The sequence below is a fragment of the Delphinus delphis genome, chromosome 2 (assembly GCF_949987515.2).
Source record: "Delphinus delphis chromosome 2, mDelDel1.2, whole genome shotgun sequence".
NCBI lineage: Eukaryota > Metazoa > Chordata > Mammalia > Artiodactyla > Delphinidae > Delphinus > Delphinus delphis.
In genome coordinates, this window is record NC_082684.1 from 85,666,812 (window position 1) to 85,686,591 (window position 19,780).

General features: G+C 57.7%; 1 protein-coding gene across 1 annotated transcript in view; it reads right to left on the minus strand.

Annotated features, from left to right (window-relative positions):
- Positions 1 to 19,780, minus strand: part of SPTBN5 (spectrin beta, non-erythrocytic 5) — a 45,347-nt gene that overhangs the window by 12,075 nt on the left and 13,492 nt on the right. Inside the window, 33 exon segments of the mRNA XM_060002337.1 lie at positions 109 to 297; positions 531 to 693; positions 931 to 991; positions 994 to 1,051; positions 1,249 to 1,362; positions 2,135 to 2,246; positions 2,331 to 2,446; positions 3,878 to 4,024; positions 4,560 to 4,745; positions 5,097 to 5,201; positions 5,416 to 5,565; positions 5,745 to 5,909; positions 7,195 to 7,374; positions 7,568 to 7,675; positions 7,773 to 7,887; positions 8,589 to 8,614; positions 8,616 to 8,735; positions 8,990 to 9,120; positions 9,525 to 9,710; positions 10,048 to 10,171; positions 10,433 to 10,591; positions 10,809 to 10,992; positions 11,766 to 11,980; positions 12,401 to 12,565; positions 13,049 to 13,219; positions 13,965 to 14,070; positions 14,280 to 14,407; positions 14,545 to 14,785; positions 15,811 to 16,106; positions 16,368 to 16,599; positions 16,851 to 16,981; positions 19,394 to 19,425; positions 19,428 to 19,545. Of these exon segments, the coding sequence (XP_059858320.1) occupies positions 109 to 297; positions 531 to 693; positions 931 to 991; positions 994 to 1,051; positions 1,249 to 1,362; positions 2,135 to 2,246; positions 2,331 to 2,446; positions 3,878 to 4,024; positions 4,560 to 4,745; positions 5,097 to 5,201; positions 5,416 to 5,565; positions 5,745 to 5,909; positions 7,195 to 7,374; positions 7,568 to 7,675; positions 7,773 to 7,887; positions 8,589 to 8,614; positions 8,616 to 8,735; positions 8,990 to 9,120; positions 9,525 to 9,710; positions 10,048 to 10,171; positions 10,433 to 10,591; positions 10,809 to 10,992; positions 11,766 to 11,980; positions 12,401 to 12,565; positions 13,049 to 13,219; positions 13,965 to 14,070; positions 14,280 to 14,407; positions 14,545 to 14,785; positions 15,811 to 16,106; positions 16,368 to 16,599; positions 16,851 to 16,981; positions 19,394 to 19,425; positions 19,428 to 19,545 (4,734 nt within the window).

Here is a 19,780-nt window from a genome sequence, read left to right on the forward strand (position 1 = left end):
GGTAGGCGGTGGGTGGTGGTGGGAAAAGCCCCTGGCACGGCAGCCTCTCTGGCTTTGGCTCTGGCGAGGTACAGGTCCCAGGGGTGGGGGCAGGATGGAGGCTGCTACCTGTAGCTCCAAGGCCTGATGCAGCTGGACCTGGTGCTCCTGCCAGGCCCCTTCCAGGCTGTTCAGCTCCTGGTCTAAACCAGCCGGGGCCTGGCGGATGTTGGGGGTGGATGGGTGCCCGGCGGCAAGCAGTCATTGCCCAATGCTTTGGGCCAGGCTGATGCTGTCTGTTCAGGCATCCAGCTCGGCCTGTAAGAGGACTGGGCTCAGATCCCAGAAGCTGAGGCTTCCTGAGTGGGAGGGAAGAGGCCCAGTGGGAGGGCAGAGAGGTGGGGAAGACCACTGAGGGGATTAGAGGGAAGAGGAGAAAGACAGAGGTAGCCGATGCAGAAAGAACCCAAGAGAAAAGTGGGATCACAGTAAGGGGGAGGCCAGCGAGGAGGCGAGATCCCAGGAAGGGCCTCAGGGTCTGGGCCGCTCACCTTGCGATCCTGGCGTTCCTCCAACATGCTCTGGACATCCGCAAGGCTGCTGGGGGTGCTCTGGGCGTCTATCTCAGCTCGCAGCCTCTGGGCCCAGATCAGCAATTCCTGCAGCGTTGCCTGCCGCTTCTGAGCTTGGAGCAAGGCATCCAGCGACTCCTTCCTGCCACAGGGTTCATCAGCTAGTCCTAGGGCCTCTGAGCCCCCTTCCCCCGCCAGTGCCTTCTGTCCCTGAATCCCCTCAGCCAAAGAAGGGCCCACGGGCTGGGAATTAACAGGGTGGCGATACAGATGGTTGTTAGAAGGATGGAGAAAGACTCTTAGGGAAGGGTGGGGAGTGAGACACTGCAGGGGATGGCTCAGCGAGAGCAGTGAGGGAAAGAGGCCTGGGGGTTTGTACCGCTTCTGGGCCCCACTCCGGAGCTGCCACCAGCTGCCCATCATCGCCTGCTGCTTGCGGCAAGGGTGTGGGCGGCCTCAGGGCTTCTCTGGCAGAAGCGGCCTACCTCATGCTCTACAGGCTGTGAGGGAAGCCAGGGTCAGCGGCTGGGGCAGGGAGGCAGGTGGTGCTCAGGGGAGCCCAGCCTGTGGTTGTACAGCTCAGTGGACCTGGCTGGCCCTCGGTCCCAAGCACGTCCCCGCCCCGCCGCGTGCCTGCCCAGGGTCCCACGGAGGAGGTGCCCTGGGCCTGGGGCCACCTCCACACCCAGCTGCACACCTCCACCTGGGCCTGGACAAGGCCTATTTCCTGCTCCAACTCCTTGTGTTTCCGCCTCAGCCTCTGCATGCTCTCCAGATGTTTCCCATAGTCCAGGGCCTGGACCGGGGTGGCCTGGGGAGGAAGGGGGCGTTATTATCAGCCTTTTCTCCAGCTCCTCCCTCACTGCAGAGGGGTCGCTGGCCACAGGGTTTCTGTGTGGGAAGCAAGCACCCAGCCTGATTCCCTTCCCAGGGCCCTCCGCGGGCTGGAGCAGGCCGCTGGCCCTGACCACAGGTCTCTTCCTTCTGTGAGGGAGGAAGGTTCCCAGGAGAGACTTGGGGCTGGAGTTTCGCTGGCGGTAGGAACCTTCACGGGTGTGCTGCTTCCACATGCGTGGTCTCACTTGACCCTCGCTCCTTTGCAGGGAACTGAGATGGGCTGGCCTGGGTGAGGCAGGAGCCAGAGGGCCAGTAAGAACAGAGCCCTCTGCATGCTCAGAACAGGGCGCACGTGCTTCACAGAGGGCTTCTCAGGCCACGCACAACTTCCCCACTCCCACCTCTGCCAGCGTCTAGGCCAGGTTTCTCTGTGGCTGCTGACACGATCCCGGGGCAAAGCTACTGCGGGTTCTGGCCTTGCTCGGGGACAACAGAGGAAACGGTGGGGAGCGGGATGCTCTGGCCTCTGGACTCACAGTGCTTCTGGGAGAGAAAGGCGGCAGGTGGGCCAGCCTCCTAGAAGCAAATGGGGGCTTCTAGGTCCGCAGTTGACCCCAAGAACGGCTGGCAGACCCTCGGATGGCCCCCTGATGGGACCTGCCTACAGGTACCCAGCTGAAGAGGAGAGGCGGGTGAGGGGGGGGACGCACTGGCTCCCTGGCTGCATCAGCAGTTCCACTGCTTACCTTCTCCCCGATCTGCTGAGTGAGGTCATCCAGCTTTTGGGACGTGTGTATCTCCAGGGCCCCTTCAAGCTGCCGCTGGTAGCAGAGCAGGTTGCCATGGAAACTGTTCCACCTGACGGAGAGGGTGTAAGGCTGAGTCTGAGGTGACCCTCCAGCTCCCTCTCCCAGCCCCACTGCTTCCGGCTCTGGGACTGGCCTGTTGTTGAGCTGCTGTCACCGTTGGCAGGTGGTGTTGAGTTGCTCAGGGTCCTGGTTCTTGGACTGCAGGGACAAGTCATTGACGCTCCTGATGTGGGCATCATCCACCGTGTCCTGTGGAGGTGCAGGGGGAGGGCATCTGTGGCACCTGCTCCGAGCCCCTTCCTTGCACTGCATCAATACTCGGAGAGTGTGCTCGGGCCTGAGAGAGCTCGAGGGACTGCACGTTTGCGGAGTGCAGGCAGCTGCTTCCTCTGCCGTGGCCATCCCATCCCATGCCAGGTGCCCTGAGCAAGATGCACCCGGGGTCTGTAGCCCAGGGTCATCTCTAAGACTAGGAAATCTGCTCCCCAGGTCGGGACCAGGCAGGAGCGGGAGGGCAGGCACGCACTGATGAACAGAAGCTTTTAAAGTTAAAATGCAGCTTCTCAGGATAAGAAAAGCAAAGTAAGGGGTTGAATGAAACGGTGAGTGCCAGCCTCCTTAGGTTTGGGTGTCCCTGTCCCTGGGAGTCACTGGGCTGAGGCTGCCACAGCTTAGACACTGGGTGGGGTTCACGGCTACACGGGGCTGGGGTCCTTGACGGTGGATGGACTGCAGGCGTCCTGCCCCAGTAAAAGTGCCTTGCACTGGTCTACATTTCCAAAGCGCTTCCCAATAGGTGTCTCACAGGTGCGCAGGGAAGGGGGTTTCTCTCTTTTATAGAAGCTGGAGCAGAGCTCAGAGACTAACCTGGTGAATTTATGGCAGAGCCAGGACTCAAACCCAACTCCTCAAGTCTATCTAACTAACACTCTTTCTCCTACAGCATCTGGCACAGTGGCTGTGAAATTCCACCATTAGTAAAGGCCATCTTAGATTGGAGCACTGCAGCCTTTTAAAAAAGTCATATACTTACTTCAGGGGGTGAGGTTAGCATGTCTGGGCTCTTAATACATGATTGTGAATGCACTTGGCCAATGTCTTTCCTCTATACCGCGTAAGGGAAACTGATTTTGGTGTGTGTATGAGTAGCGGCTGGGGAGGAGATGCTGAATGAGAGTTCTGAGCAACTGCAGTTTATTGATCATCTACTACACCCAGGCACACATGCATTCTTGTTCTTCTAAATTTTGAAATAACCATAGATGCACAGGAAATTGCACAAGTGTATAATGAAGGCCCGTGTACCCTTCCCCCAGCTTCCCCTGATGGTAACATCTTACATAACTCTAGTGCCATATGAGAACCAGGACACTGACTTTGGTGTAACTGTTAACTAGACTACAGACTTTATTCAGAGTTCAGCAGCTTTTACATGCATGCACCTGTGTGTGTGTGGGAAGGTATAGCTCTAGGCAGTTTTATCACATGTATAGATTCCTGTAACCACCACCATACGTATATGCTCTCTTACCTATGAGGTAAGCGGTATCCCCATTTTAAAGATGAAGAAACTAAGGCTTGGTGAGGTGAGGGAGGCTCCCCCTGCCTCAGACCTTTCCCCTTGGCCATCCTGGTGTCCTCACTTTGGGGCAGGGTGTGGGCTGAGGGCCTGGCTGTTACCTTGGCAACAGAGGTCATGATCTCATGGGCCTGGACCTCAGCCTCGAAGGCCTGGTGTTTCGGCACGTGCCTCAACTTATCTTTCAGGTCCCCAGGAGGGACTGGTTCTTTCAGCTGCTGGAGTCACTCCTGGATCCAGTCCTCGGCCTGGTGGGGGGGGGGGGGACATGAATCTCATGATGCTGATGCTGCCTCGGTCCACAGAAACGTCCCACACGCCTGCGCTCAGCTGTGCCCAGGTAGCTGGCTTCTGGCCCAAGGGTGGGGCTGGGCAGTGCCTGGTAAATAAGATCCAATGGTCTGAGCCCAGGAAGACAGCCCCAGGCCCAGATGGCCCCGCAGCCACACAAAGGGGCTGGCCAGGGAGCTTGGGTGGGACCTCATTTTGGAGGTGAGGCTCACCTGCCCCGGAGCCCTGGACTTCTCTGCTCCCTCCCAATGCCTCTCTTTGCCCTGGCTCTGTGAGAGCTTAGGAAGCAGCGGGGTCTCCACGTACAGGGTCTTCAAATCAAATGTCTGGGCTCCAGCATGGCCTCTGGGAAAGCCATTTAACTCTCCAAACTTTAGTATCCTCATCACAGGGCTGTGGTGAGGCCTGAATGAGCCCGTGAAGGCGGACGTCATCTGTAAACTGGGAAATGTGGCCCAAGTGGAAGGTACTGGGCTGGAGAGGCCCTCTGACCTGGAAGGCGGCCCTGATGAGGGCCGTCATCAGCAGGGAGGCGTGCAGGGTGTGTCCCCGGCTCTCCGCCAGCTCCTCCACCTGAGCCCGGCGCTCTAGCAAGCTGCAGAGCAGGTCCTGCACCCTGGGGCCCCCCGAGCATCTTCACCTGCTCACACAGAGCCGCCTCCAGTGGGCGGGGTGGGGCTGGGGGGAACTCAGCTCTCGGCTCCTCATTCGGGGGAGCCCCGCCTTCAGCCCTGCATGGCCCAAGGCTGGCCGGTCCTCCCAGCAAGCCAGAACCAGCCCCCAGCTCTCCCCCCACGGCCCCCGCTCCGCTGCCCTGTGACTACCTGATCTGGAGCCATGTGGCCCCTGTGTCTCTGCAGTGTGGCCCACCCCATCCCAGGCCCTCCTGAGCCACACGTCCTACTCTGCTCAGTCAGCCCCAGCCAGGCACCCCTAGCCCCCCAGGCCACCCCCGAACATCAGCATTGCTTGTGGGTACACACCGAGCACCCCACCTTGACCACGCCCAGGATCCCCCAAACCCATTACCTTCTCGTCCTGGGCAGTCGGCACCTTCTGGAATGTCTCATGCTTGCGAATCAACTGCTCCACCTGTTCCACGGAGCTCCCCAGGGCACTGGTTCTCCGGAAGACCTGGCTCAGCCCACGGAAAAGTCAAAGGGGCCATCAGGGACTGTCCAGCCAGCCCCCCACCCCCATTTGCAGCCGTCTGGGTCGAGGCAGTGCACAGCCTCTGGGCTCCACATCGGGGAAAGGGCCAGAGCCCCAGGAAGCAAGAGAGCAGGTCGGGGAGAGGGCAGAGGGGAGAAGAGGGTGTGCTAGGAGGCTATGGGGTGAGGGCACCTGCCTCCCGGGCTGTGAGGGTCTCGTCCAGGCGGCCACGCTTTCTGAGGAAGAGCTGCTCCCGGTGCATGGCCTGCAGCCTCTCCTGTTTCTGCTCCCAGGACTGGAACACCTGCTGCTGCTTGTCCTGCAGGACTTGCAGCCCTTCCTGGACCTGGGCATGAGCATGTGGAGAGCCTGCACTCCGGAGAGCCGCATGGACCAGATGGAAGCGGGTCCCAAGGGCAGTCTCTGAGGAGAGGCTGGCATGGCGCAGTGGGGTAGGGGTACAGTGATCAGGCACAGGCTCAGGCGGGGTAGGCTGGGGGGGGGCACCAGGAAAGGGGGGCCCACCTCCGTGATGGATGTCCCTGCAGCCAAAAGTGCCTGCTGGCCCACCGGGGCAGCCTGCTGGTGCAGCTCCTCCTGGGCCTCCAGCACTGCCCGAAGCTACTGGTGGGCGCTGAGCTTCAGCAGGCCACTGCCGGGATCCTGGGAGATCTCCTCCACCTGCAGCTGCTGTCACACACAGGCGCCCAGGAGATGCAGTCCCACACCTGGATCCCAAGGAGACGGAGGGAGGGAGCTGGGTGAGGGCTGGGCGGGGCGGCAGAGAACCAGCCTCGGAGGCACAACCGCCGCCTGCCTGGATCCACTCACACACTGAAGCGGCCCCGAGCTGTCACAGCTCAGAGCCCAGGTGAGGTCCACGAGGCCTGCGGTCACCTCGCTGCTCCGCTGTTGTCCAACCCCATCCCCCCAGGGCTACTAAACTTCCACAGGCGCCAGACCAGCCTCCTCCTTGCCCTGCCCGTGACTTCTCTCCACCTTAGGCTTCCCCTTGCCCCTCTTGCTTAGAAGTTCTTCTCCTTCCTTCCATCCCTTCCAAGCTCACGTGTTCATCAAGGGCCAAGGCCTTCTTTGCCTTGTGAAGCCTTCCCTGCCCCCCTGCCATCTCACTGCGTGCCTTGTCCTCTGAATCTCCAGTTTAATACTTACAAACGCTCTTCTGTTGATTTGTGTACAAACACATGTTAAAGCTGGAGCGGCCTTGGATCCATGTCCCTACACCTCATTGCACAGATGAAGAAGGGTAAATTGCACATCGTGTGTGAGGTAGTTTTGTAACCTCCAGACGCTCACACACAGGGGGTAACAAGCTAGGGGTAAGTGCCTTGCTCGAGCCCACACTGCTAGAAAGTGGCAGAGTTGGGTCTCTAAACTCAAGCCTTTTTGCTGTGTCATAGTTTGGGTCTCCCTGTCTATGAGGCACCGGGATAAGGGGACTCCTAGGACACCCATAGCCAGGGCCCACTGTCCCAATCTGACTCTCTGGGGTATTAGGCTCATCCCCCCCAGCTAGATAGGCTCCCTGACGGCAGTGATTCCATTTTTCACAGGCTCTATATCACCTTCTCTCCCCACTCACAGCTCCTAGCAGAGAGCTAAACACAGATGTTGAAAAGATGCCGGCTGATCCAGAGGTCACCGTCTAGGACATGCAGATCTCCAGTTCTGGGCTTTCCTGGGCTGTTTCTCCTCCTGAGCTCTGGCTGGGACCCCTGCCTCCTAACTGCACTGTCACTCACCTGGGCTGGTGTTGACCCAAACCTGAGGAGTCTCCGCTGCATCCCCTGCGCTCAGCCCTCTGCCTGGCCAGACGGACACCTGCACATGCCCAGTGCTCTTCCTCCTCGTGTCCCCACTCGTCTTCCCTCCAGGGTTGGAGGGTCTCATTAGTGCATGCACACTCACGGTACAACACACACACGCACACAGAGCCCGGGGAGGGAAGAGCCCTCACCGCTGCATGGAAGCGGGCCAGGAGCCATGCCCGCTCCAGCTGGGCCCGGCGTTGCTCCATGTGCAGCTTCAGGGCCTCCCAAGCCTGCACCAGGGCCCGCTGCCTCTGCTGCACCGCTTGGGCCTGAGGCCCGGGCCCCAGCTTCTGCACCGTTCCTCCAGTCTCCAGCAGCTCCTGCAGCTGGGGGCAGGGTAGTGATAGGGAGAAAAGGGTCACGTCCTCCTGGAGGCTGAAGGACCTGCCTATCCCACGGCTCCCTCCTGGGGTCCTGCCCTCCATACACAATGGGCCTGACTGGTGGCCCGAGAGCGGGGAAAAGCTAGAGAGAAGATGGGCAGGCCTGCGGGGGAGAGGCAGCCAGACCTGGGCTCACCTGCCGCTCAGTGCCCACGAGTTCACGCTCCAGCCCCTCGTGTCTCCTCAGCTGGGCCCCCAGCCCACACAGGTCCCAGGCCACACCACATGGGGAGGCTGTGGCTTTCTCCCAAGGAAAGGAGATGGCCAAGGGGATCAGGACTGGAGGGTGGGGCGCTGATCCACTTCTAGAAAGAAGCCCCTTCCTCCTCCTGGGCTCACACCTGGACCTGGGTGAGGGCTTCCAACAGATCTCTGTGAACTTTGAGAGTGATCTCAGCGTCTCGGAGCAGGCCGCCGTGGGCCTGGGTCAGCGCCCACAGCTCCAACCAGGCAGCCCTGCGCACAGGCGTGCGGGAGACGGGCAGCAGATCAGCGATTCACCTAGCACCTCGTTCCGCCCCCTTTGCTAGGCTGGTCAGCTCTCCTGCTCTCTGGGCTGCACCCAGGACTGGCCCAAATCTCCCCTTCTGAACCCCCTCTCCTGTCTGGCCCTGGCCCTGGAGCCTCTCTCTCTAGCTTTGCTTTGAATTCAGTCTTTTGCTGTTGTCACGCTCAGCACTTAACTGATTCCTGTGCTCTTTGATGCTCCTTACATCTTGTGCCTTCGAGTCTCAATAAGTCAATCAGATTCTAATCGTTCCTCTCCATTCCTCATTTACTCGGTAAACTCTCCCTGAGCTCCTAAGGCTGGGTCAGGCTCCGTGCTAGGGGTTATGAACGAGGATGACCTTGCCTCAAAGCTCACAGGTTGGGGGAGGATCCAAACCAGCCAGTGGGCAGCTAGGCAGTGTTCCCACAGCCCCTCCTCCAAGTCCCGGGAGCCAGAGGTTTGGAAAAGTGTCCCTGGGGGTCTGGGCAGGACTCTCTGACCTGCACCCGTGGCGGGCTCGGCTTCCCTGGAAGCATCCCCCTTTCCCGACACCTCAGGTGCAGACAGAGCCAGCGTGGCCCCGGGACCACGTGCCCTCTCACAATCCAGGACCTGCCTGCCCAGCACCCTCCCCCAAACCCATGCCCTGGGTCCGCTGGGCACTCACTGCAGATCCTGCTGCATCTGACGGGCCTTGAGGGGCGGCGCTGTGCCCACATTCTAGCAGGCTCTCTGCCAGCTGCTGGCGGGTTGCCACCTGTTGGCCCCCCATCTCTACTTGGTGCTGAAACTTTGCAAACTTGGTGCAGAAGCGCTGAGGGGAGAGGGGAGTAGGTGACAGAGTGGCCCCTAGCTGGCGAGACAGCAAGCAGCCTGGGGAGTGAGGCACCTCAGTGACATCTGGACCGTGGGGGGTTGGATGGCCGCAGGGCCTGCCCACTCTACCCAGAGGGCCTGTCCTCAGCCAGGGCTCATGACCCAGGGCCCCCTTCTCCACACAGCCCGGCCAGCCCCCTGCCCACAGCGTTCTGCCTTGGGGCTTCCTCCCTACCCCTGGCCTCTTCTCACCAGAACGTCCTCCTCCCCAAGGCTCTCTCCTCCCCTGACTGCCTGCTTCTGGCTGGCCAGCCAGCCCTGCGGGTCCTCGGCCTCCCTCATGAACTCGTGCATCTTCAGGGTCCCCTCCAGCTCCCGGTCCCCGTGGGGATAGCCCGTGGTTCCCCAGAAGTTAGCTGCCCACCCCCCTGGGGACAGCTGGCCCAGCCAAAGCAGGTGACCTGAAGGAGGAGGTTATTCATGGTCTCTGCCCAAGCCTGAGGCTCTGGATTCAGGGAGGAGTAAACATAAGAAGGCCAGGAGAGGGCAGGTGAGGGTGTGGATGTGGGGAAGAGATGGGGAGCTAGGAGCTGGGGGTCCAAGTTCCTGCCCACTGGGCCCTCACTGAGGAATTTACAGAAAGAGGGGAGCAACACACAGCAAGGAACCATCTGCCATCTCTGTGGGCCTGGGGTCACGGGCTCCTTCCAACTCGGGGTTATGGTATGGACACAGCCAACCGTGGCTAGACCCCCTAAACCTGGGGAGGGGTACAGCACCCCTCACCGTGTGGCTGCCAACTCCTGCAGTGCCCGCAGCCCCTCCCGGAGCCTCTCCTGCACCACGCCCAGCTGCATAGGGGCCTTGGGGCCAGTGAGGGTTTGGGCTCTCCGGTCAAGCTCCTCCATGGAGCTCCAAGAAGAGTCAGTTCCTGTTGCAGGGCCCGTCAGCACGCAAAGCTCAGACTGGGTGACTCACTCATCTATTCTCTACCCAGGGGGAGGAGAAGAAGCAAGAAGAGACGGCAGAGAAATCCTGAGGCCACAGGAGTGTGGACCACTACAGAGATGAAAGAAGGGGGATGGGCTCTTCGAAGGGGTGGTGCCTGAAGAAGGGGTGGGGAACTGGGGGTGAGCAGGGGGCCCTGCAGGATTTGGGTGGGGGTGGGGAAGGGGCTGGACAGTCTTCAGGAAGAAAGAGCAGGGCTCTGTGCCTCCGAGAAGCAGGATGTGCACTTTGGGCGTGTGACAGACCCCTTCCTCGTGGTCCATCATCACCCCAGTCCAGACCATGTAGGGGATACTCAGGACACCTTACCTAGTGCTTCTTGATGAGCCTGACCGTGGCTGTCTTGTCCCCGCCACAGTCCTGACTGCTCACCAGAGGCCACTTCTCCTCCACCCAGTCCTCCAGCTCTGATATGTCCAGGAAATACTATCAAGAATGGTGCCAACTCATCTTGACGATCTCAGATGCGACCCTCCATCACCCCTTGGGGACATCACGCCACTGCTCTCCAGCAGGCAGCAAAAAGAGGCTTCTTTGCCCATGGGGACCCAGCAGCTCCGGGCCCAGAGTTCTCACCACTGACCCAGCTCCCTGAGAGTTCCAGGTCCCGCCCACAGACCTCACTCGCAGAGGCTGCCCGACTTTGGCTACTTCCCCTGACCCCATGCCCTCTGCATCCTACCACGCCTCACAGGCCTACTCCAGCTCCGCCCAGCGGCCTTCCAGCTTCTGGCACTGCTCCACGATGTGCTGGGCCTGGGGGTGCCCTGAGGCTGCAAGGCTGCAGCCGGAACCCAGCACCCTTCGCACCTGTCCCTGGTGGGCTTTCACCTCTGCGCGGAGCTCCTGCCACAGAACAGCATGAGGGGCTGTCAAATCTGGGCTTCCCTTAGCCATGGGGTGCCTAGAACAGAGCCGTGGATGCGGCTCCAGGGTTCAGTCATGGCAAAACTTGCTGGCAGAGAAAGGCTGGGGGCAATTAGGCACCGCTGAGTAGCGGTGGAGGGCGTCTAGGGTCTGGGAATGGGACATCAGGGATCCTGGGAGAAAATGAGGACCATACCTCGTGCTTGCGGAGAAGACTGTGGGCAACATTCAAGTATTTCTCGGAGCCAGCGCTGGGTGCAGGCATGTGTTCTGCCACCCAAGTGAGCTCCATGTCGCTCAGGTGGTGGAACTGGTACAGCTCAACGGAGGCCTGCAGCTGCAGTCGCCGGGCGGCCAGACATCCCTGAAGGGACTCGAACCTGGGTGGAGGGAGCAGATGGGGGATGCTGGGGACAGGTGAGGGGTAACGCTCAGTCCTTTTCTTGGCCCAGCCAGGGACCTATGAAGAAAGAGATTGGGGCTGGGGAAGCCTCATCTGATGATGGGGAGGCAGCTAGAGAGGGCCCAGACCCCAGCTGAGACAGGCTGGGACCTGGGACCCTTCGCTGCAGTGCTGGCACCTGGACAAACGTCTCCTTGCGCAACGGAATACAAAGAAACTATAAGGGACTAAAAATAACTGTGTACGTTTGCAGTTGGGGCAAATTCTGGACAGAAGATATAAAAAGATCAAAAAAGCCCAACTGCCACTTCTGAAGAGCCAAAACGAGGGCAAAAACAGGGTGTCGGGACAGAAGTAGGGTACTGCTCATGTCCTTTGCACTTACCACCACTAGAGGGGTGGGCAAAACACCTAAGCCACGCCCCCAGCCCGATGCCTGGACACACCCCTACCTTCACCCCATATAAGGAACAAGCTCTACCGAGTGAGCAGGCAAACAAGGGAATTGCTGTTTGTTCTCGCTTCCCCCTGATGCAGCAGGGGCCCCAATAAAGCCTTGCCTGAGTTTCTCATCTGGCCTCTAGTCAATTTCTATTGACGGGAATGACTCTACTCATAAGGGAAGGAGGCTTGGACAACCTCAGGGCCTGTAGGTGCCACCCTGCTGGGCTCCCTGGGTGAAACCACCCTCAGGTTCACATGGTGGCAATTACACACAATGGAGTGGAGACGGAGCGAGCAGGCGAGTACCTCTGGAGGTACTTTTGGGTCTCCTCCACGATGGTCTGGGTATTGACCACCTGGTGGGCCTGGGGAACGAGGGCAGCCATCTTGCCGGCCAGCGCCTGGCTCTCGGCCTCCAGCTGACCGTGCTGTCTCTGCAGCCCCCAGCTTGAGCCCAGGTCCTGCCCCATTTCTGCACTCTGCAGGGGCCCCTCTATCTGCTCCACCTTCTCCTTGGCTTCCTGGGGAGGGACGCCGGGCGCTGCATTAGGTTCTCCACATACAGGCTGGCAAGTGGCCCTCCTTGGGCTCTAAGGCTGCAGTGCTAGTAGCCCACCAAATTCACCAACGGCCTTTTGGGGACCTCTCCCACTCCTAACCGCACCTTCTCCCAGAGCCTCATGAACAGCCCCATCCCCCCCACTTCCTCTCCGGGGGACTCAAGTTGTGCTGAGCATGCATGGGTACACAGGAGGCAATCCTGGATTGGCCAGCGGTGGGTAAAGCCAGGGTCAACGGGCCCAAAGGCTGCAGGACTTCCCAGGGCCGCTCCAGAGTGGGCAGAACACCCCGACTCCTCCCCTCTCCTTCCCGTCCTGGCTGTTCTCAGCCCAGCCCAGCTTCGGTCTCCCTCCTGTGTCCTGCCCCTCTCTTCAGCCAACCTGCAGCAGCCCCAGGAGCTGGTCCTGCTGCCGAGCCCGCCAGAGCTGCTTCCCATGCTCTGCCATTTGGCGGTTCAACTCTTCCCACTTGCTGCTCAGGCCCTGAAGCCCGGCCTGCACGTCCTCCTGGGCACGGGGTCTGCGGCTCAACAGCTCTCTCCCAACCTGCGGTGGACACAAAGGCCTGGGGCGTCTTGTTGAGCTGCTGGTACCAGGAGGGGCCGTGGCGGGCTGGGCCCGGGGGGCAGCAGTGGTGGTGGCTGGCTGCGAGCTGCATGCCACACGCCACAAGGGCTCGAGCTGTTTGCGTAGCCCTAAATCTGTGGGCAGAGGTGGGAGGGCTTTCCTCTGACACCTGCGAACAGTGTGGGATGAGCAGGCACCAGATGGCTGGTGGGAGGGCTGCACTCAGGCAGCGGCGGCAGGCTGCCTCTTAGACCTGAGGGGAAGGGGTGACAGAATCGTTCTAGGCTAGTTTGGGTGCCAAGACCAGGGGGTGCCTGCTGAGTGAGGGGGAAACGGGGGGATCCTAATTCCATGGAGACTGAGGTTGATTCTTCCTTCAGTGACTGTGCTCCACGCAAAAGTGCTGTGCAGCGGAAACGAGAAGCTGAGCAGGCCCTGCACCCTCTGTCCAGTGTCCTGCACCTGCTGCAGGCCCTCCACGTGCCCCTGGGTGGCCACCAGCTCACGCTCAGCTGTTTTGTGCCACCTGAGTTTCTGCAGGATGTTGCCAGGCTCTTGGGATGGCTCGTCCGCCAGCATCCGCCACTTCTCCTCCATCCACAGCATCACCTCTGCCACGTCCTGCTTCCATTCCTACCCAGGAACCAGGGGAGAGTGGGTATCACAGAGTGGGGGTGAGGGCTGGTATTTTCCTCTAGGGAAAGGGGTCTTAGGGTGCCCCGAGGGGAAGAGCAGGATGCAGAGCCAATCCCGGGGTGCAGGAGAGGTGGGACCTGGGGTTACCGCTCCCAAGAATCGACAGGGAAACCAAGATGGGGAGAAAGATGTCTCAGGGAAAACAGCAGAAAGAGGCCTGGAGAATCAGGGTCTGGCTTCACGGTGCCCTGTGCCCAGATAGGAGAAGCATCTGGCCGGGTCCCCACTGCTCCAGCCGCATCAGGTCATGGACGGTCCTCTGTCTCCAAACAGGCTTAAGCTCCGGGAGGCCTGTGAACTAGCCCGGCTCTGAGCCCCCATCGTGGGCAGAACAAATATCTGACAGAGTCAAGATCTGCAGCTGGAGCGCATGGTCCATGCAAGAGCCTGGAGTGTGGCCAGAGGCCGTGAGGACAGAGAGCAGCCGGCTGAGGGAGGGTGAGGGGGTTATTCAAGAGGCCAAGGCTTTGGGCCCAGCCCTGCCTTTGAGCAGTTGGCCTGAGCCTCAGTTTTCCTCATCTGGAAAAATCAGAGCCATAATGCCTATCTCACAAGGGATGCTTGGAGGTCAATGACATAACATGTGGGAGAGTGCTTTGTAAACTAGAGTGTTCCAAATAGCACACAGCTGTTAGTCCAGCAGTGGACTCTTATGCATCCCTCCCAGGGAGGCCTCATGTACCTGTGCCGGCCCCTCCCCTGGAGCTGGAGGGAAGCCGGCAGCTGCCGACCCCAGGCCGCGCTCTCCTGGAGCCTGGTCCACTGTGCCTGGACGCGCAGCAGCTGCTCTCGGACCCGGGAGGGCAGGCAGAGTGGGGGAGGATATGGGGAGGCTCCACTCTGCTTGAGGCTCACCCCGAAGGTCGGACACACCACAGCCCAGGGTGCACCCCACTGTCCCCCCACTCCCCGTGCACTCTCCAAGCCTCAAGCAACGGTCTGTGTAGGCTAAGAAACCTGGACTCTGCAGGTGCTGCCCAGTCAGGCCCAGGCTCACCTGTGTTGGCTCTGAGCCAGCTTCTTGCCACGAGCCCGCAGATCCTCTGCTTGAGGGCCCAGGGCATCCAGGAGCCACTCAAACTCCTGGTGCCGCTGCAGCAGGCTCTGGGCCTCCCCCATGTCCTCCTGGAGATGCAGAGACTGGGGTCATGCCGGGAGGATGGGGGTCAGCACCACCTCACCCACCGCTGACCCAGTGGCCTCCCGCCCAGCCTGGCTTCTAAGCTCCTACTTCCTGGGGTAGGAGCATCCCAGCTGCACACCGCGAGGCTGTCCAGCTGTAGGAAGGTCTCATGGTTCGCACAGGTGGCAGTGAAAACATCCACTTCTCGACCAAACCTCTGCAACTTCAACCCCTCCTGCAGCCGCTGCTGTCTTCGCTCCCAGGCGGCCTTCAACTTCCTGCCTTGCTGGCCCAGGAGCCTCAGGGTACTGGCCGCCCCTCGGGAGTCCGGGGAGTCCAAGGTTGCCATGGGCTGGCCCTGAGCCTCCAGCTGCTGCAGCCTGTCCAGGACGACAGGCGGAGGGTGAAACCCCGTCTGCTCCCCTTGGCAACCTTCCTCCCCTTTCACCTCCATGGATCATTCATCTTGGAGCTCTGATGTAAGGGTAACCAGAAGGGGTCTGAGGCTGGTGAGCCCGGGGGGTGCGCTTGTCCTGTGGGACAGCTGTGCCCTGGGCCACTAGTGAGACACTGAATGTAACAAGTCCAGCCCAGTACCTGGGACTCATTAGTTCCCGTGCTCCCTGCATGTCACACCTTTGCTCCAGCTGGCCACGCTGATGACAGTGCCCAGGCAAGTGGATGTGCTGGGGCAGCACACCCAGAAAAATCACTCAGACTGACTACATGCCTGACTGGGGCCACCGCAAGCCTGGGTGGAGCTTGGAGCGATTAGAAAAGGCACCCACCCCTCTCTGCCAGGTTCACCCCCAGGCTCACAGCTTGGGAACAGGCGACACCTTTGTGTGAATTAGGAAAAGGCTCCACTTCTCTGAGCTTATGCAGCCCAGAAGCGGGTAGCGGAGTCTAGTGAGCAGAGGATGGGCTGCATTTCAGTGCCCACTTGGCCACTCGTCAGGCTCCTTCACGTGGGCACAGCCTGCAGACTGTACCCACCCCTGTAGGAGGAGAGGAGGCATCACCATACTAAGGAGGTGGGTGTCTTATTCCCAGGGGGTAGGGGGCTGAGCCATTTCACTCCAGGGGTCCGTGGGGTCTGCGTTACCCAGAATAGGTGGGGAGGCTTGACCACCCTGACAGAACAATCTACCAGGCTCACCTGCATGGGATATGGCCAGGCCTGGACTGGATAGAATGTTCCAGGAAGCTCAGACTCTGCCCTAGGTCCCTCCCAAAAGTATGCAAGATGCCTGACCAGTCCTTGGTTACACCCCCTCTTTTTAAACCTGCCTGAAGCACCACTCCCCTGGGTGACTGGCCACTTCCTGCCTCTCCCTTTCTGGTATCCCGTCCCCACTGGCCGTGGCCAGCCTGAAGGGCGTCCCACCCGCCCCCCTGTCCTGACCTCTCCTGCTGCAGGTGAATCTCCTCCAGCAGGTCTTGGTGCTCCGCCAGAAGCCGCTGGGCTGAGGCCACGTCCACCACCTCCTCTTCCTCGCTGTGCAGCTGAGCCCGGATACCGCCTGCCTGCAGCAGACACCGGCTCCCCTGCAGGAAGCCCTGGTGGGGCTGCGCCTTGGCCTGGACCCAGGCCCGTCAGGTCACTTGCTCCTGCACTCGCTCCAGCAGCCCCTACGGCGTCTCCACCTGTCCCTGCAGGGACTGGCTCTCTGTGGGGCCCAGCTCCTCGACCCTGTGAGACTGGGCCCTGCCCTGGGCCCAGTGCCTGGGCCTGTGCTCCCCAGGGCCAGTGGTGGCGACTCTAAACTGGCCCCTCACCCACCACCTAGAGGCAGCAAGCACGTGTGGCTCTCCATTTCACCATGAGCATGTTCTCATACTGCTCCCCAACCTGTGCCCTGCCCTTCGGACAGCACATCCTGCCCGTCCTCCCCGCCTCAATTTCTGTCCTCTTCCCCATTCCAGAACCCTGCTCAGGCCTTCACGGTGCCGAACCCAGGCCGTACTCGCTGGCTGCCCTTTGCCTCTCTCCCGCGCCAGCATCTTCTGCTGGCTCACTTGCAGGACGCGGTGGCTGTCCTCTAAGTGCCCCGGCTCTGGGGTTTCTAGCTGGAGTATCATGTCTTGCAGCTGGACCCATGTGGTTCCACACTCCTGCAGAAAACTGCACACATGTGTGGTGCATGCCAGCTGTGTTTCCTTCTCTTTCTTCAGGGCCTCCAGCTGCTCCCACCTGGGCAGAGGGAGCAGGGCTGTCTCAGGGATGTCACGTCACAGGGACACCAGCCCGTCCATCCTGGGGTCTTGGCCAGAGGCTCTCATGACAGAAGCTGCCAGGCTGGCTGCCCCCACACCCTCTCCTCTCTGCTTCTGACATGTCCAGTCTTTCTTCCTGGTATCTTGGGGGTCAGGTGAGCAGGCACTCAGGCCTGGGCACTGCATCCAGGCTGCCCCCGTCACCTTGTACTCCCTCCTCATGCTCACTTCTAGCTCAGTTCCTCCTGCTGTCGCTGGATTTTGGGGAAATCTCCAGGACATCTCTGCTTCAGCTGTTCAGCGGAGCTGCTAACCTCAGCCCAGAGGCCTCTTCCCACAGCCAGGGCAGTGAGGAATTTCTGGGGGAAAGAGATTCCAGGCCTTGAGGGGACTCTTCTCTTCCCACACTTCCCTTAGGAATGACCTCAGATAAGGGCTGCTACAGAGATGTTTGAGCTGCATCCCTCTGGTAGGACAGGGATCTGTGTCCTTAAAGGGCTGGGAGGGCCCTTTAAAAATTCAAGACCAGGCATCCAAATTGGACAGGAAGAAGTAAAATGGTCACTATTTGCAGATGACATGATTTTACATATAGAAAATGCTAAAGACTCCACCAAAAAACTCTTAGAACTAATAAATGAATTCAGTAAAGTAGTATACAAAATCAACGTACAGAAATTTGTTGACTTTCTATACACTAATAATGAACTATCAGAAAGAAAAATCAAAACAGTCCCATTTACAATTACAACAAAAGGAATAAAATACCTAGGAATAAATTTAACCAAGGAGGCAAAAGATTTGTACACTGAAAACTATAAGACATTGATGAAAAAAATTGAAGAAGACACAAATAAATGGAAAGATATTTTGTGTTCATAGATTGGAAGACTAAAATTTGTTTGGAACTACAAAAGTTCTCAAATAGCCAAAGCAATCTTGAGAAAGAGCAAAGCTGGAGGTATCACGTACCTTGATTTCAAACTATATTACAAAGGCATAGTAATCAAAACAGTATGGTACTGGCATAAAGACAGACACATAGCTCAATGGGGCAGATAGAGAGCCCAGAAATAAACCCATGCATACATGGTCAATTAATTTATGACAAAGGAGCCAAGACTATACAATGGCAAAAGACAGTCCCTTCATAAATGGTGTTGGGAAAATTGGACAGCCACCTGCAAAAGAACGAAACTGGAACATTACCTTACACTACACACAAAAATTAACACAAAATGGATTAAAGTCTTGAATGTAAGACCTGAAATCGTAAAACTCCTAGAAGAAAATATAGTGGCGTAAGCTCCATGACATCAGTCAGATGATGATTTTTTGGATTTGACACCAAAAGCAAAGCAACAAAAGCAAAATAAACAAGTGGTACCACATCAAACTAAAAAGCTTCTGCCTAGTAAAGGGAACCATCAACAAAATGAAAAGGCAACCTATGGAATGGGAGAAAATATTTGAGAATCATATATCTGGTAAGGGGTTAATATCCAAAATATAAAAAGAACTCACACAACTCAATTGCAAAAAAAAAATAATAATAATATAATTTAAAACTGGGCAGAGGCTCTGAATAGACATTTTTCCAAAGAAGACATACAGATGGCCAAGAGGTACATGAAAAGATGCTCAATATCACCATCATAAGGGAAATGCAAATGAAACCCACAATGAGATATCACCTCATACCTGTGAGAATAGCTATTATCAAAAAGACAAGAAATAACAAGTGTTGGCGAGGATGTGGAGAAAAGGGAACACTTGTGCACTGTTGGTGTGAATGTAAATTGGTGCAACCACTATGAAAAATAGTATGGAGGTTCCTCAAAAAATTAAAAATAGAACTATCGTATGATCCAGCAATTCCACTTCTGGGTATTTATCTGAAAGAAATGAAAATACTAACTCAAAAATAAATATGCACCCCTATCTTCATTGCAGCATTATTTATAATAGCCAAGATTATGGAAACAATCTAAGTGTCCATCAGTGGATGAATGAACAAAGAAAATGTGATACACACACACATGCGTGTGCGCACATGTGTGTGCGCTTGCACTGGAATACTCTTAAGCCATAAAAAAAGAATGAAATCTTGCCATTCAGGACAATATGGATGGACCTTGACAGCATTATGCTAAGTGAAATAAGTCAGATGGAGAAAGACAAATACCATATGATCTTACTTATATGTGGGATCTAAAGAAAAAAACAACAGGCTCAGAGATTCGGAGAACACACTGGTGGTTGCCAAAGGGGAGGAGTAATGAATGGGTGAAATGGGTGAAGGGAGTCGAAAGGTACAAACTTCCAGTTATAAAATAAAAAGTCATGGGGATGTAATGTACAGCATGGCAACTATAGTTAATAATACTATATTGCATATTTGAAAGTTGCTAAGAGAATAAGTCTTAAAAGTTCTCATCCCTAGAAAAATAATTCTGTAACTATGTACGTATGGTGATGGTTGTTACCTAGATTTACTGTTGTGGGCATTTTGCAATAATATACAAACATCTAATTATTACGTTGTACACCTGAACTAATACAGTGTTGTATGCCAATTATACCTCAATTTAAAAACATTCAAGGCCAGCTCCCTCCCTCCCTCCTCCCAGACAGGACAACGGCTAACGAGGAGCACTGAGAGTGGATAAGGGGGAGGCAGAAGCATGGTGAGGAGGGAGCAGGGCAGGAATGAAGAGGGGCGGCAGGGCCAAGCAGCTAAGAACCCCCCACCGGCTCCAAGGGGACTGTACCTCACTCTTGAGCTGCATGACCTCCAAGTTGTGGCCTGGGGCTGCAGTGTTCGGAACGGCACTGTCTGGTTTGCCAGCCAGGACTGCAGCTCCCCACAGGAGCCATAGAAGCCAAACAGGGCCACCACCTCCTCCAGCCGGGCCCTGCGGTGCTGAGGAGAGGCCGGCCCAGAGGCTGGGGTGAGGGTCAGTGCCCGCCACGGGGCGCTCAGAGCAGGTCCCCCATCACCTCCCAACCAGCAGAGCCCAGGGCCAGGGCCACAAACGGTCCCTGTCCCACAGCTGCGCTCTGTGCCCTCTGTCAGAGGTGGCACAGAGTAGAGGGCCCCGGCAGAATGTGTGCTTTTGCTCCTGTCCTACTCATGTCCTTTGGCTCTTAGGTACAAT